This window comes from Diadema antillarum, unplaced genomic scaffold (genome assembly GCF_040938485.1).
Source record: "Diadema antillarum isolate AM-2024a unplaced genomic scaffold, OU_Dant_1.0 seq00000512_RagTag, whole genome shotgun sequence".
NCBI classification, from domain to species: Eukaryota; Metazoa; Echinodermata; class Echinoidea; order Diadematoida; family Diadematidae; genus Diadema; species Diadema antillarum.
This window is the reverse complement of record NW_027271466.1, coordinates 18,318-35,590: the sequence shown is the minus strand read 5'-3', so window position 1 is coordinate 35,590 and position 17,273 is coordinate 18,318. Positions and strand designations below refer to the sequence as shown.

Sequence of the window (17,273 nt, the reverse complement as noted above, 5' to 3'; positions counted from 1 at the left end):
TTTGATGGCGGGGCTGAGTTCTCCCTCTGAATTGTACAGTTGTACTATGGGAGCACTTCGCGTTGTGACTGGTCGCAGTTAGGGGCCGAGTTGAATCTACACGTGCATCAAAGAGGTTCTATTTGGAATGCAAACAAAATAAACATACGCCTATGTATAAACCATGGCAATCACAAACTGCATGTATTATTGTTTGATATAGGGCTGAGTTGTCCCTGAGTCCGAGTTAGCCTGGATCCTGCATGGAGTAAAGGTCGGTATACTGACTTTTATTGTTCTATACTTTTAATCTAAAAATACTCCCAAACTACTCATTATCCTGGCTAATCGCGTCACCCAGGTAAGTTTCTTGGTAGACCCTTACGATATATTGCAAGCAAATATGAACTGATGCTAGACGTACGGTTTCTCAAATCCTTACCAGAACCTTTTACCTTTGTTTTACCTTTAAATCATCAGGCAACACACAGTGTCTTTGTGAGGAATAGAATCACTAGTGAAGCTTTCAGTGTACTGTGGCATATGGCAATATATTGCTGTTTAGTTTTCGGTGGGGTTGTGCATTTGTTAGAGCAAAATATGTATTAACTTTGCAATCCATCGACTGAGTCCGGTGTGTGAACATGGCACGCAAAAAGTTAAAAGTTGTAAGATCTAGCAGAATATTGACTTTTGTTTACTATGTAAAAGGTACAAAGAATGTTTTGATACCAGTTGGAATCCCTAATCAAGCTACTTTTATTTCATCACAACCACTGTAGAAAATGGAATCAGAGTCTTCTTCAGGATGCACTCAACTCCATCTCATCTGAGGTCCATCCAGCTCCACATGTGATGGGTTTTTCCGCTGAGTACAGACAAAGCCTGATGGAGACATGCTTCCTGAGGTTCTATGTCTCCGTCTCCCATCAGATCAACATCAAGGAGGTATTTTTATGACGATGTTACTGATGCAGTCAAGACTTTCCAACACTTCAGATCTTGGCTTAGTGTGCATTTTGCATCTATTGGCTGAATGTACTCCCCTTTGAAGAGTACAATGTATCTTTTTTGTGTCATTATCTTCATTGATTTCTTTTTCGTCCTCCCTTTCTTCTCTTTAATATCCTCTTTATTTTTTCTTTGTTGACTTCTTTTTCTTTTTCTTTTTTTCCTTCTGTCTCTCCTTTCATTCTTTCCTTCTGTCTCTCCTTTCATTCTTTCCTTTTCTCAGTCTTGTGTAGAAAATATTACAATGGACTGCTGTTATAATGAAATCCTCGAGACTGGCAGTTTCCTTTTGTTACTTTTATCAAAATTTTGTTATAACCCAACAAATAAGTGACTAGAGAGGGGCCGTCAAAGGCGGCAGACCCACGCCTTGTACAAAGTCGGGGTAAACATACTGTGCATTCGGTCATCTACCAGAATTCGGTCACTTAATTGCCAGTATCCTTTATCACCAGCCAGTGAGTTCTACCAAAGATCGTACATTGGTTCTACAATCACATCACACGCAAATCACATCATTTCACATACGGGAACACTCATTCACAACAGGAAAGTCCTTTAGTCTCCTCCAAAAATCCATCGAAAATCCCAAATTCCACCGTCAAAAGTGCAGAATCGGAACTTTTCCAAGCGCGCGCGAATTAAGTCCAGTTTTAAGAGTATTGTCTACAACTTGTACGCGACGGGTCGCCGAAAAATCGAGAAATATGCCGTTTTCTTGCGGGATATTTTGCTTATAACAAGCCGAGAGTGTGATGATATCAAAGGTCGTAGGAGTGTACGATCTTTGATGGTATCCACAAAAGCGCAAAAGAAAAACAAAATTTACGTACTCCCTAGGCAATTACCCCTATGATTAGTGTCTACGGGAATTATTCAATGCAAGGGTTGAATGCAAATGTCTACTGCACCAGTATTCGGTCACCAACGAGCGCCACAACGTCCCCGATGCAATTTTGCACCAACAGGGTAGAGCGCGATGCATTTTCAGCGGCCTTGCACACGCATTGACATTGAGCGCGCATATCGTGCAGTGTGACTGCGACCGAGCAAATGCTCCTCCAACGAAAAAAACAATCAATGTTAATTTGAAAAATCATCAAAATACAGGCCAGTTTGTGACGACGGAGAACGAACTTTCATAAATCCAGAAGGACATAGTCCCTCAAATAGGCCTAAACGTAAATTTCGGAATTCTTACGAACATCTGAGCAGCGGAGTCGGATCGTTTGGGAGTTTATGTTTTCGTATGGTAGCGGAAAATCGCAAAGTGAGAAACGGGAAATTTTCGGAGTGGTCACTATACCATGGGGTCAAAACTTCAAGGTCACACAGAATTTGCAAGGGTCAACCGATTATCACCAAAATCTAATCGATTCTTTCCTGTCATTATCCAAACATCCCCTGAACATTTCGTGCAAACCCGTTTACCCGTTCTCTTGTTATCTTGTACACAAACAAACAAACAAACAATCATACAGAACCCTTTACATAACCCCCTGCCGATTTTCATCGGCGTGGGTAATAAAAAACATGCAGCAGATAATGCTGCAGCCTGAATTTTTCACTTCATTGTAACTGGAATTTCATTCTTCATTGTAACTGGAATTTCATTATAACCATGTTTGTTATGACGGGAGTGCACTGTACTTTTAAAGTTTGTTGCCACTGACTGTAGAGTGTTGTGAAGATGGTAATATAAGGAAGACAAAGATGATTCTGATAACGATGTTTAATCAGTTCACACAATGTCACCATACCAATGTGAGAATGATGATTTGAATCAAAAGGAGAATTTGTTATTCCTTGTCTTATATCTTCTTTATTTTGCATAGGCCTTGACTGGTCCATATGGCCAAGGCCAGTTATCAGAGCCCAGCTTGCTGCCTTCGTATAATGAGGATGGCCCAGTCAGCACCCAGGTCTATCAGGTACTGTAAAACAAGGAGTGTTCGCGTGCATTTTAATTTTGTGAATTTTGCGAAAGCCAAGATTCGCAAAATTAAAATGCATGTGAAAGTTCTTGTCGACATTACATGTATTGAATGTTCGCAATTCGCAAGAGTTTCAAGTCATAAAAATATTGTGTTTTACAGTGTGTATTTGCATCACTAGGTGATGCCATAAACCCACAAATGAACTTTGAATTCTCTCGAAAGGACTAGTCTGGTAATTCAGCAGTGGTGACACATCTACAGTACTGGAGTGCTCAGTACTTCGGTGCAGTGCTTTTCTCCGAGACAAAGTGAGGCAAAGAGCATTGTTTTCAGCATTTTGAGAAAACTGCCTTCAAAGTTTTTGTTCCGATGCAGTGATGATCAAGGGAGGTGGGACAGTTTTCACCTCTTGACAATCGAAGATTGCTCCTAGCAACCTCTGCAATATTCATTCAAGCTTAGCGCCAGTGGACTACGCCCGACCAACCAGTAACCAGGATGCCACACACTGACCAATAAGATCACTCCCTCATTGCTAGGGGCGGAGTCTAACTGCGGCGCTAAATCTAAATCTTCAGACTCGTTTCTGTTCCGTTGAAAGTTGGAAAATCATGTCTCAGAAAAACACTTATTTCTAGCCTTTCCCTTGATCATTTAGCTTCAATATTTCAGGAGATGATAGACGAAACATCAGATTACAAAATTATGTCAAAAATATAAATCAGATGGTTTTGACTGATTTTAATGATCTGCCTTCAAACTTGATTTTTCCCGGCTCAGCCTTCAGCAACTTTCAGACCCTATTGTTGTGGCGGGTCACATCAAATGTCTGTAATACATACCGCTCAGTAGACTATTAAGTGAATTCCGTGCATGCCTCTAAATTGATGTTCTTGAAAATTTTGTATGGCGGTGGCCTGCTCTGTGAAGTACATGTGCCTGATTTTATGAAAATTATGGTTTTGTTTAAAGTGGAGTTTCATAATGTTGTCTCTCAAGTTTGCAAGCATTTTCAGATCATAAGAATCTCTCCTGTGCAATTTTACATTGCAAAGATATGTGATTTCTGACATTATAACTTGAACAGAAAACAAAAAAGAAAGGACTCATAGGGCCTAAAGTAAAGGACTCATGTAATGTCTTTATTCGTTATGTTGACACCTCAGTCGTTGTGTTGACTTTTTATGAACTCCAATGTTGGTATTCAAAGGGCAACCCAGCTTTGACAAGCCAAGATAAAGTGATGTCCTTTTATTCAGTGATCCTATTACATAGTATTAAAGTTTTAAGCTTACTATTGTTGCCATTCATGAGACTTCTGCTACTGCTACAGCATTACAACAACTGCTCCGATGTACTATTGAAAATACAATGCCCCTTACTTCAAAATGTAAAACTTCCCGAGCAGTGATATAGAATGTCACTATGGAGTTATTGTGCAGTATCTATGCACAGACACAAGTTAACAGTGAGCTCTCCTCATAATAACAACATAATCATGGTCTCCAACCAGCCACCCCCATTGGACCAGCCAGATGCAGATCCTCTAGGCCGGCCAGTGGTCAATCTTTCGGCCCTCCGACAGTGCTCGGGTGAAGCTGCATACTGTGACGACATACCACCACAGACAGGTAAGATATCACTTGACACACATTTGTGCCCCATATACATGTACATTGTATAAATTTTTTTATGTGTTGCCAAGAGAAATATGTAGGTGAGAGACATTTACCATGAGGATGCCTCTCATAAATCAAGACTCCCTGTATTTTACAAGATCCTCTTGCTAGAATAGTGTAGCTTGTCACACTAATGGCTTGATGCTCTAGCTGCTATATATCAGTCATTTTGTATGCCATTATGTGCAGGTTAGTTTTGATCATCTGTTGCCAATTAGATATGCCTGGGAACGCCCCATATTTTCATAGAAAGGGGATGGATAATGAAGTCAAGCTGCTAGGTATTTAAGTGCTTGCCTGATTGCCGGGGCAAGTTAAAAGCAAAGTTGGGCAAGTGTTTTGAAACAATGAAAAAAAAAATGATTGCCCAAAGTAGGCAAGCAGCAAGGTTTGAAGCCACTTTTCACTTTTTTCCCCATGCAAACCCATGAAGAAGTGAACCATAAAGAAGCCCTAAAACAATGACTATTTAGAGATGCTAATTTCATTTCAGCAACTTTTCAACACTTATGTAAGAAACCCCAATGGCGATGCAATGCATCGCCAACACTCGATCAAACCAAACATGGCAATCAACATGTGCTTTCTGTGTCATTTCTTATATTTGTGGACTTTCTTTTCAGGCAAGTAAATTTCATGTTGGGGCAAGTGTTCTGCAACAATTTGAAAATATGTTTGCCCAACTGGGCAAGTGGTTCAAAAAAGTTATGTGGCACCCTGGAAGTGAGGAATTGTTTCACTTTTAGAAACTGTGCACATTTTATTGTTTGTGCCACAGGGCCTAGATTACACAGCAATGTATGTGTGTATATAATATGAGAGGTGGTTAGTACCCGGCTTTCATGACTAGATGTAACAGGAGTTTTGATGAAAGTCGCTTGTATTGTAACACTTTGTGTCTGTCTGTCTGTCTGTCTGTCCGTCTGTCTGTCTGCCTGTCCATCAGATGAGCTCTACCTTGCTCCTGTCATCAGCTCCAGGGCACATGCCCGACTCTTGTAAGTCCTACTGCTCCTCCTCCTCCCCCTGGGATTTCTCTATGTAGCTGCATCATCTCCTGGAGACCTGGGGCCCATTTCATAAAACTTGTCATCAGTGACAACTGCCACATTTCTATGACAAATTTGGTGCCAGCCAATCAGCTGCAAAGATTTCAGTAGCTTGTCATATCTATGACAACTTGTCACTGATGACAAGTGAAACAGGCCCCTGGTCTCTTTGTTAATACTGGTCGGGGGAAGGTGTGCTAGGGAAAGCCTGTCAAATTAGGAGCAACCTGTCTGTTGTGAATATAAAAATGAAGAATGGAAAACCCTCTGTGCTAGTGACATAGTAGACAGAAATTTTATTCATTGCTGATGACTATGAATGCCATGTTTAATATTTACACGGTCATGATCATCATGTGTGATATTTTGCGTAGTAGTTTTAGAATCAATGATGAAACTAATAGCCGCAATAATGCTATTATGGCCTTTTATGTGTATTTATATTTATTTGCTTCATTTAGATATCTATGTCATAACTTTAGTCAAATGATCTAATATTGTCTTGTATGATAGTACAACTACGGATGTAGACAAGTAGTATTGATCATAGGAATGTTGAAAGAAAGTAGTATTGATTATAGAAAAGACGGTGATAAATGCGATATGAGTTCTTCTAGTGTCATTTTAAAGATACATGTAAGCTATGCTGTTTATATACAACTGTAGTCAGAATGGGAAGCATTTTAGTTATTTTTTTTTTGTCTGTAGCTATCTGTGTGTTTGATATGCTTACATTTAAAGAATGGTGGGCCTGTTATGTAGTGAATCACACATTATTATTATTATGATGACTCCCAGCAGTGCATCACAGTAAGTCAAAGACATTGATTTATCAAAAGTATGTTTATTACACTGTATTGACCGATTCGGGTTCGTTGAGGGCAGCAGACATTTCATGGCACTGGGCGCAGCCATAGTGGGTGTCTCAGCCGACCCCCCCTGCTCTCCCCCCACCCCGGGCAACATGTTTATCACGCACTTGTAACAAAGGTTTGCGCACTAAGCAAGCATTCGCGCACTCAGTACGAGACGCCCATTGGCTAAAGCAGTTTTTCATTCTGGGCGCGTGCTAATGTAGGGAGAGGGGTGGGGAGTGGGAAGGGGGGGGGGGGTCGGCTGAGACACCGAGTAATGGCGCTGCCCTTGCCAAGAATACACATAGCGCGTCACAGAATCGGTCAATATGTTGTACAATTGTAGGTTACCAGCTTTCTTACTCTTTCTGAGATTTTGACGAATTGTAATGAACTGAAAGCCTAAAACATGGAAAATTTAGAAATGCATATGCCGGGAAGCAAGAGTGTACAATGTAGCAGCTTTATGTTGGTTGGCTGTCATGATGACATATCCCGTATTATACATATTACTTGATATGAGTGATTCCCTCTCATCTGTTTATATTGTTTGTTTGATTGTTTGTTTGTTTGTTTGTTGCTTTTTTTTTCCCCTGGTTGTAGAGCTGTAGATCCCAGTCAAGCCCTCGCCCTAGATGGAGTGGTATCCTTTCTCAGTCACTCAGACATCCCTGCCAGTAACAACATTGATGAGGAAGAAGAGATATTCGCCACCACGGAGGTGACAGTCACATATGAGATTTGTTTGCTTCAGTGTTGGGTGTATTTGTGAGTGCTCATCTGCAGCTAATGACATCATTAACATAATTATATCACTTGGAAACTTGCAACAATACACTTGCATACTTACATAAAGCACCTTTATGGATGAGGGAGTACTAGTAACAAAACCACAATGTACCTACAAATGTAGTATGTGAGCAATGTGTGAATGTGATACAATGGTTCAAACAATAGTTTTGTTCCTTCTGTCAGTATCAAAACAACTTTGAAAAGTGTATGATATGAAATACAGAAAGAAGTTATCGTGTCAACAGAATTTTTCCCTGCTCACTTGAAGGTTGGAAGAGAAACCACTACACTTTGTATGTGAACATCATAGAACAAATTGAGCAACAGTGTGATATTGATCTGATGCAGAAGTGCATACTTACCTACCATTCTGATTAAAACTGAACTGTTCTCAGACTGATTTCTGTGGTTTTGGGATCATGAAAAACTGAGCATTCTGATTTTTTTGAAAATTGACATAGATTTTTTTAGAACAGTCATACATGTTATCCAAGACTGATATTTCTCTTATCCATATTGGTGCTTGTATGGAAATCACCCATACATGTGTAGGTTCTATATTTTTGGAAAAATGGTCTCTAAAATAAGGTTCAAATTGCATCACAGAGCATCTAGAACCCCAGATCTTTCTGGTCTTTCATAGTTTCTCCAAGGACTTAGGGGTAGGGTTGTGATAGGATTTTAGGTTTACAGTAGTTTCATGTGAGGATAAGGATTATGGTTAGAGTTATATGTCTGTACATGGAATTTATGTTTGGCTTGTTTGACTTAGCATGCAGATATTTCCATGCAAGCAGTTGTCACAGGAGCAAATGTCATGGAACCATTCAAATGTTTTTCCTGGTGTCAATAAAGTCACCAAATGTCTTGTTTTGCACTACAGTTAGTGCTTGTGTGTGAATGTGTATGCATCTGTCTGTCTGTCTTGCTGGCTGAATGTATGTCTGGCTATCCATAGGTTCACTGCATCGGTCAACCCATTGGTGCTATTGTAGCCGTGTCTCATGAGCTAGCGGTCAAGGCGGCCAGACTGGTGGATGTCCAGTATGAGGATCTGCAACCTGTTATACTCACTCTCCAGGCAAGTATTCTCATTCAACTGTGTTGTTGGATACAGCAGGGTGCATCAGTTAAAAGCAGGATTATTAATCTCTGAGATTTTTTTTTTGGTGTCTGCTTGTTCTTACAATCTCTAGTGGTTCAGAATTTGAAGGGAGGTAGGGTTGTGCATAATGTGTGATCTAAAAGACCTTTCTGCTTCTCAGGGAGATAATCATAGAGCTGCTGAATTGTTCACAGAAAAGTAAAAGAGAAAGCAATGCCTATGAGTATTAGTCTCCTTTTGTATTCTCCATTTTATTTGATCTTATTTTCTGTAACCCTAAAAAGGCCGGGGGGAGGGGGAGGTTGAATCACCCCCCCCCCCTCGCCTCTATTTTTCATGAATATTCCACCGCGCGAAATTGTTTTGACAGCGCCGTTCACTGACTTTTTACTTTAAAGTCTCGCGTATCTTTTGACACCATTTTCGCGAAAATCGTGCATACCGTTACGACACTGCACGACCTTTTATACATGACGCAAATCTCTTGTTTGAAGAGGCTACACCCCCGTAAATAATGCCAGTGTATATCTTGGCAATCAATGACTTAAAAACCAAAGATATAAAACACCTGTTTATGCTTCTTGACCCTGGCCTAATCTAAGCATCAGTCATCGCCACAGCGCCACCGGGGGGGGGGGGCACCGCGAGAGGAGGAGATTGTTTTGGTTTTGGCATGGGCTATGTAGCTCCATGGTGCGTGTGTGTGTGTACGTGTGCATTACACATTGTCAGCGCCGGCAAACTGGGAATGCTCTCCTTCTTATTCCTGTATTTTCGTTATTTACGGGTCAATTTTTTTCGTTCGAAATGTAAAATGGATGACCATAGAATTTCTCAATAGAATATAAAATTGAAAACTTTAGAAAGGATAGAGAAAATTGAGTTCACTTTGAATGGTCTGCCACAGGCAGATATCCTTATCATGCTCTGACGTAATACGACAGCTGCTTGAGTCATTAAACCCTGGCTTGGCCTTCAGGTTTGTCACGCCTGAGCAGAAAGTTAATTTGCAATGGACAAATACTTCGACTCCCAACTCCCAAACGAAAAATCTTTAGCGAGGTATAGCACCCCATCAGCTTCGTGGAAGTGGGGTCTCGCCTCAAACGAGGGATTGACGGCATGCATGCATGTCAGACCGAAAACGGCTCCCAAAAAATGTGATTTTGTGTATAAAGACTGGAGTTTTCTCACCTTATTCATAAAGATATAATTATTTTCACTTTCACAGGCTGAAATCAATTAATTTTAGCATAGTTATGCTTGAAATAGGTTCTGTCATAAATTTTGTGAAAAAAAAAATGAGAAAAAAAAATGGTCAAAACAAAGAAATACATAAGAAATTCATAAAACAATAAAATACATAAGAAATTGATTTTGATACCAGATTTTTTGTCAAGTACATTGTTAAGGAATGCTACAAAGAATGTTATCACCAAAAATAAGGGTTCTAGGAGCTTTGCTTTCTGATTTAAAGCACAATGTATAAGTTTATGCATATATTAGCATAATTAATTAATATAATGAAAAGTTCCATTTCTCTTTGTATAGTTTGGTAGATTACACCACAGGCAATGCATGTGCCAATTTTCATGGCGATTGTGTTATTGACGGTCGAGATCCTGGGGGGGGGGGGGGGGGGGGGGGGGGGGGGGGAGGGGTGGGGGTGGTTGAATCAACCCTCACCCGGCCACAGAACACCCCAAAAAGCCCGGCCTGGTTAGGGTTAAGAGTGTAATTCTACATGCACCAGACAACAAGGTAACATACACATTGTAAGGCAAATCTTGTATGAGATGCAAACAAAGAATATGTATACAAAGCCCTGGTTCTCCCCAAACTTGAATACAGTCCAGAAGCTTGGAATCCCTACACATCACAGTGTGTTGAAAACCTTGAACGAATCCAGAGAGCAGCTGCACGTTTTGTAACCCGGGACTACCGAACGACTACATCATCTTCGAGTCTCGTGAGACAGCTTAGATGGGATCCTTTGCACACACGTCGCCTCCTTGCACAATCCACAATGTTCTTCAAAATACGGCAGCAACTTGTAAATATCTCCTTCCCAGCTTTCATAGCACCAGCCCCATACATCAGCAGAAACGACCACAGCCTCAAGCTTACAGTACCTGTGGCCACCATAGATTCCTACAAGTTTTCTTTCTATCCTCGAGCCATCCGTATATGGAACTGTCTACCACATCAAGCAGTAACAGCACAAACCCTGGCTGCTTTCCAAGAGGCTGCCCTTCCAGCCATCCGAAGGATGAAGCCTCCCATTGGTGACAGGATGCTGTAATTCAAGAGCATCTTTTACTTGCACATGTATCACGTTTTAATTGTACATATACTGATATCATCACGTGCACCATCACATACTGCCACTGCACCAACCCATCCCAGTCTAGCTGTGCTTGCAGCTGCTATAGGGATTACTCCATCAAGAATCAAGAATATGTGCAGGAACCCATAGTGCTCGTCTTGGTGTAAGAAAACAAGAGAAATTTACCTACGCACATCATGGCATCATCAACCAGTAATGATAATGCCAGTGACATCATAAATGTGACCGTGCATCACAAAACGAACAAAAAGTCGCACCCCTTGATTTTACGTGAGGACTCAAAAAACGTGAAAAGGGTCAACTAAGTCAATATTGAGTTTTTCATATTTTCTGAAAGAACTACCCTTCTACATTATTCTTAAGTTTGGGATCGTAAAATGAATGGGAAAGTGCATTTTCATCAGTTTTTCTACAACTCTTTTTTGTAGAGTAGTGAGATCAGGTATGTCTTGGAGGCCCCTTTTCATTTCTTGATATTAAACCCTTTGCACACTCTTCACTTTCAAGTCTGATAACTTTTGAAGGGATAAGTCTACTGCTTTGGACGTTGGTATTAATCATGGACAGAATGTGTTGATAGAGCATGCTTAATTTCAACTTAATCTGATAATTCCTTCATTGTTGTTGCCCAAGTGGTTTACATTTGTTTGTTTGTCCCATTCATCGCACGGCTAGCTTGGTTTGGTAAAGATTTAGCGCTTGAATAGACAGATAGAGCCTGTACTTCTGAACCATTTTTCTCAGTTCACACTTTTCCAGAGTGTGTGCTTTCTTTCCAATATTATAGGTTAGGAGAGTCCATTTCAATTGAGCTATACATCATTTTAAAGCTTAGAGTCAGCTCTTTCAGAATCTGCCCTTAACTAAAAATCCATGTCTGGCAACTTTTTGTTTGTTTTGTGAAGCAGGGTCACAAATATGTATCATTGTTAATACTGGTTAGGTTCCTATGCATGAATATTAGTATCAACTACCAATTCAAACAATACACTGAAGCAAGATACTTGCTTTAATTTTTCATTGTACATGATAGAGCAGATTCCAGAAGCTTATTCAGCATTCATGCTTATGCTTTGGAGGAAAATATTGAAAATGAAGAGAGCATTCAGTATCTGTGAAAGACATACTCTCTCGCTGAAGTATAAATCCTTGTGATGATTATTTGCAGTGATGCCATCCTAAATTTGTTGAGACATTCAGCTAATTTTTTGTCTTGTTATGCAATTGGTATTTACAGGAAGCGATCAAGGAGGGTTCCCTCTTTGACACTGTGACGGAGTTTTCCAAAGGGGACCTCGAGGATAGCTTTGGGCAGGCCGAGGAAATCCTCGAGGGATCCTTTGAGGTCGGGGGCCAGGAGCACCTATACCTGGAGACCCACACGTGTGTGGCACGGCCAGGAGAGGGTGATGAAGTGGAGGTCCATGCCTCACTTCAGACCCTGGATATGCTCCAGGTATCCTACCCATATCAACTGCCATCAAAGACCATTTCAGCAATGGCAACTGTCATAAACTCAAGTAGTCTCCTCATCCAGCTGGTCCAACACCCAAAACTTTAAAAATTCATATTTTTTGCATTGATTATTCGATTTTCCTCAAACTTTTGCTGATATATTTGACTGATGTTGCTGCTTTCGCTCAATCCACATTTCTCTTTGGGTTTTGGTTTCCTTTAATAAGCGTGAATATATAATGTTACAAAACCTGCCAAACTGAATACTACTTTCACTGTTTCATACAGGTATTCCACATCCTTCCTTTTTCCCTTTTAGAGAGCAATAGCCAAGGCGATGGGTGTTCCGAGGAACTGCATCTCATGCCATGCCAAAAGAATTGGAGGAGGTTTCGGAGGAAAGGGAGACAAGGTGGGACTGTTCATTGCCTGCTGTGTGGCAGCCAAAAAGTAAGTCCGTCTACTGCTATTTACCCTTTTGAATTGTTTGTTTGAGTTCAGTGTCATGAAGCATGTAGTGATATGTATTTAGGAATGTGGCCCTTGTTTTGTTTTTTAATTGTACTTGCTGAGTATTTTGCAAAATTTTCACAAATTTTGCAAGTCGGTTGCTATCCGCAAATTTTAAAACATGCGAAAGTATTAACTCTGATCTGGACATGAATGTAACTTGCATGCATACATTCTTCTATTCAATATTGAACTCCACAATCGCGAATTTAACCACTTGTGAAATTGCTGGGAAGTCCCATTTCATAAGAAATTTGTACTCACTATAAAATATATGGCATATACAGTAGTTGTTTTATTAGGGGGAGTGTGGGAATGCAATAACTTTATAATAAAAAATGGTCGCAAAGCCTCTGGTGTCTAAGAACTAGCCCTGCTTGGTACGTTGTACAAACCTTTGCTCATCTCATTAACTCCTGTACCTGTTTATTCACTCTGATTCAGACTCCATAGGCCGGTGCGAATGCGACTGGAACGCACAGATGACGTCATCATCACAGGAGGGCGCCATCCGTTCCACTTGGACTACCGTGTTGGCTACAACAGGAACGGTCGCATCCTAGCAGTGGATGCCAAGCTGTATGGAGATGGTGGACACATGGATCAGTGTACAAAATGGGTAAGTGTAAATATTCCATGATAGTATGCGATTTTTGAAGAGTTTAAATGCACTATACTGAATTGTAATTTACATACCCCTTTCATATTGGCATCTTCGGATGTCATGCCAGACTCGAGTCTGGGATGAACTCGGCGTGACTGCCCTCCCAAATCCTTATGTAAACACGAGGTACAGCCCGTAATACCCTTTCATATTGATCTCGAACACGGCACGAACTCGGCACACCTTCCCATAGCAAGCCGCTCGGGACAAGGTCCTGTGATTACTTTTGGCCAGCCTCCCGCGCTTTTTTATGCCTCCGCCACGAAGTGTCGCCGGAGGCATTATGTTTTCAGGTTGTCCGTCCGTCCGTCCGTCCGTAATCAAGTTTGTGGACAGCGTATCTAAAAAACTGTTTAGAGGTATCCTAATGAAACTTGAAAATTTCCCCATAAACATTTCAAGGTATCTTCATGGAACTTAGTATAGGAGCATGTACTGACTGGCAGTGATCATGTAGGGAATTTAGGGGTCAGGGGTCAAAGGTCAGGGGTCAAAGGTCAAGGTCAACTCATCAAAATGTCATTATTTCTCTCTTATCTATGCAATATCTGCAGGATTTTTTCCTTGAAACTAATAGTGTATGCATGTATTATCCAATACAGATTCTCTTGGAAGTTTCATGCCAAAAGGTCAAAGGTCAAGTGAAAGTGCTAAATTTCACTTCTTCTGTAAACTTATAAAAGGGTAAAAAGTTGGATACAAATCCTCAAATCCCCAAATACCTGCACTCTTAGACAGTATAGCCATTCATCCAAATAAACCTAGTTCAAGGAAAGTGAACACTCAATGCATTTGTGACAAACCTGTCATTTTAATATTTTGCCAGTTATGTGAAACTGTCATCACACATTGTCAAGACATTGTGCTATAGACCTATTCAGAGAACCATGCATTATGGCGGAGGCATACCAGTCGCCGGAGGAAGTGCCATGTTTTTGGCCGATATGAAAGGGGTATTACCTGATTACAGGGAAATCACAGTTTACCAGTGTCATCAAAATAAGCATATAGGTCATATGGACGTGATTTGCATAACTCAAATACAGTCAAACCTGCCTTATCGGCCACCTGTCTATAGCGACCACCTGTCTATAGCGGCCACTGAAGAATCCCCGCGAGAGAAAAGCCCTGTTAAAGACCCTGTGTATAGCGACCACCTGTCTAACGCGGCCAGCGGCCACAAGTTTTGTTTCCCGCGGCAAAAAACCCATTGGAGCCGTAGCCGAGCCGATAATTCAGCATGTTTTTCTGCTTTGTAACCACCGTGCCAGTCATTCATGGGTAACGCTCAGTGATCGCCATCGCTGCTTTCATCCCTCATTCAGACATAATAATGCACTTAGTGTTAAGCTTTCTTCACAACAATACACATACTACTGTGTAACAATTTTATATACGCCGACATGATTAATGCCTGAAACACACGGTGTGTGCATACATACACAAATACATGTACATGTAAGGATACAACGATGATACACACATGTACATGTAAGCAATGCACACAAAGTTGGATTACCTGTTTATAGCGGCCACCTGTCTATAACAACCACTTTTTCCGTCTCCCTTGGGTGTCCGTTATAGACAGGTTTGACTGTACAGGCAAACACTACCCTAGTACTACATCAGGTACAGAGGACACTCTTGGACCCCCTGGAAGAGCAAGCTATTTTACATTCTCATCAGAGAAGATAGAAGCTCCACAATTACCTGCTGGTAACCTGTAATTTAGCCTAGAATACATTCACAACAAATTAATGATTCACCCAAGTGCACTAAACTAATTTTCAGTGAGGTCAAAACTGGTGAAAAAGCATAGGTACTGTAGAGGTCATCATTCATGTGGAGTGCACATAATTTGCAGTTATCGTAGTGCCTGATGGAGCATGCACACTCCTTTAGAGATAGCAAATGGAGGGACATTAATGTGAAGACTTATTTCCTGTATTCAAAACAATGTATAATGATTTGTCATTTCCCAGGTTGTCCGCCAGGCCCTAGTCATATTTGACAGCGTCTACCAATTTCCAGGTTACCGTGTAACAGGCTACGGGTGCCGCACCAACAAGCCACCCAACACAGCCTTCCGTGGCTTCGGGGCACCACAGGGCCTGACGGCTATTGAGCACATCCTGACTGAGGTTGCCATGGAAACAGGCATCTCACAGAGAAAGGTAGGAACCTCATCTTAACCAGTCTCCATCTACTGGGCTCTTTGTAGGTCCATTGGCAATGGTAGTATAACCTGTTGAGGATGGTTTGTTTTTGCTACAACACGCATTTCCCATAGACACCTGCCCGAGTATACTCGAGACTCATCCTCAACGGGTTAACAAGATATATTGTGTCTTCTGTTGTGCATAATGAGAAATAAACAGAACAGATACTTTAAAATGCAACTAATGAAATTTGCCACTGTGTACATGATTCTTACGTTGTACGTATATCCTGTAAGGTGCACTCCAAGTCTTTGTGTGTTTTTTTGACTGTTTGTTTGTTGTGGCATAACAACAATGTATGAAACATAATTAAAGAAGAGAAGTATGATTGTATGACATTTCTCCTTTATATGGAGTGATACTTCTAGAATTGCAATATATTTCTTGCCTACATGTATTATTATTTGTGACCGTGCACCTCAAAACGAACATAAAGTCGCACACACTGATTTTGCGTGAGGACTGAAAATAAGTAAAATGGGTCAACCTAGCCGAACTTGACTTTTTCATATTTTCTGAAAGAGTGGGTCTTCTTTTACATTATGCTAAAATTTGGTATCATAAAACCGGCAGAAAAGTGTGTTTTTTTAGCAGTTTATCTCAAACATTTTTGGTAGAATAGTGTGATTTGGTGTGTCTTTAGAATCCCTTTTTCATTTCTGAAAAACCTTGTCCACACTCTTCACTTTCAACTCTAATAACTTTTGAAAGGATAGTGCTACTGCTTTGAAAGTTGGCATTAATTATGGACAGAATGTGTTAATGAGGCACGCTTAATTTCAATTTAATCTCATAATCCCTTCATTGTTGTTACTCTGGTGATTTACTTCCTGTTTTTTGTCCCTTTCATCGCACAGCCAGCACGGTTTGGTAAAGATTAAGCGCTTGAATAGACACTGTACTTCAGAGCCTCTTTTCTCAGTTCACACTTTTCCTGAGTTTGTGCTTTCTTTCCAATATTTAGATAGGTTAGGAGAGTCCATTTGATTTGAGTTATACATCATTTTAAAGCTTAAAGTCTGCTCTTTCAGAATATGGTCCTAACTAAAAATTCATGTCTGGCGACTTTTCGTTTGTTTTGAGGTGCAGGGTCACATTTAGTCAATACTCTAAAAGTGGTTTCTTTCGCGGTGGTTTTATTTTCGCGCTTTAAGGTTGAACTGCGAATCTAACATCACGCAAAAATGTTTTGAACTCGTCGCTTGTTACAATGCTATCATTACAGACCGCGAATTTAAACACACACGAAAAAGTCGGCACCGATGGAAACCGCGAAAGTTTCTGTACGTGAAAGAAACCACTTTTACAGTATTTATTGTCCCCGCCGAACGAGTTCGAGCAGGGGACTATGAAACGGGGTCCGTACGTGTGTTTGTCCGTCCGTCTGTCCGTCCGTCTGTGCGTCCGTGTGTGATCAAAATGTTCAAAATGCTACTCCTTCGCCATTTCTAACCCGATTTTGATTCTGCTTGCTTTATATGATAGCACTACATGGGAGCTTTGAAACTTCTATACAGAATTTCAATTGTGACCTTTGACCTTGACCTTTGACCTATACTGTACATTTTGCTTCAAAATGCTACTCCTTCGCCATTTCTAACCCGATTTTGATTATGTTTGCTTTATATGATGGCACTAGATGAGGGCTTCAAAACTTCTACACAGAATTTTG

General features: G+C 40.7%; 1 protein-coding gene across 1 annotated transcript in view; it reads left to right on the top strand.

Annotated features, from left to right (window-relative positions):
* LOC139734153 (xanthine dehydrogenase/oxidase-like) overlaps positions 1-17,273 on the top strand; it is a gene marked incomplete at its 3' end in the record, with an annotated part of 50,611 nt that overhangs the window by 15,471 nt on the left and 17,867 nt on the right. Inside the window, exons 14-23 of the mRNA XM_071644957.1 lie at positions 762-927; positions 2,826-2,921; positions 4,441-4,558; positions 5,553-5,604; positions 7,113-7,230; positions 8,260-8,382; positions 11,991-12,209; positions 12,528-12,658; positions 13,163-13,337; positions 15,365-15,556. Of these exons, the coding sequence (XP_071501058.1) occupies positions 762-927; positions 2,826-2,921; positions 4,441-4,558; positions 5,553-5,604; positions 7,113-7,230; positions 8,260-8,382; positions 11,991-12,209; positions 12,528-12,658; positions 13,163-13,337; positions 15,365-15,556 (1,390 nt within the window). The remainder of the gene's footprint in view (positions 1-761; positions 928-2,825; positions 2,922-4,440; positions 4,559-5,552; positions 5,605-7,112; positions 7,231-8,259; positions 8,383-11,990; positions 12,210-12,527; positions 12,659-13,162; positions 13,338-15,364; positions 15,557-17,273) is intronic.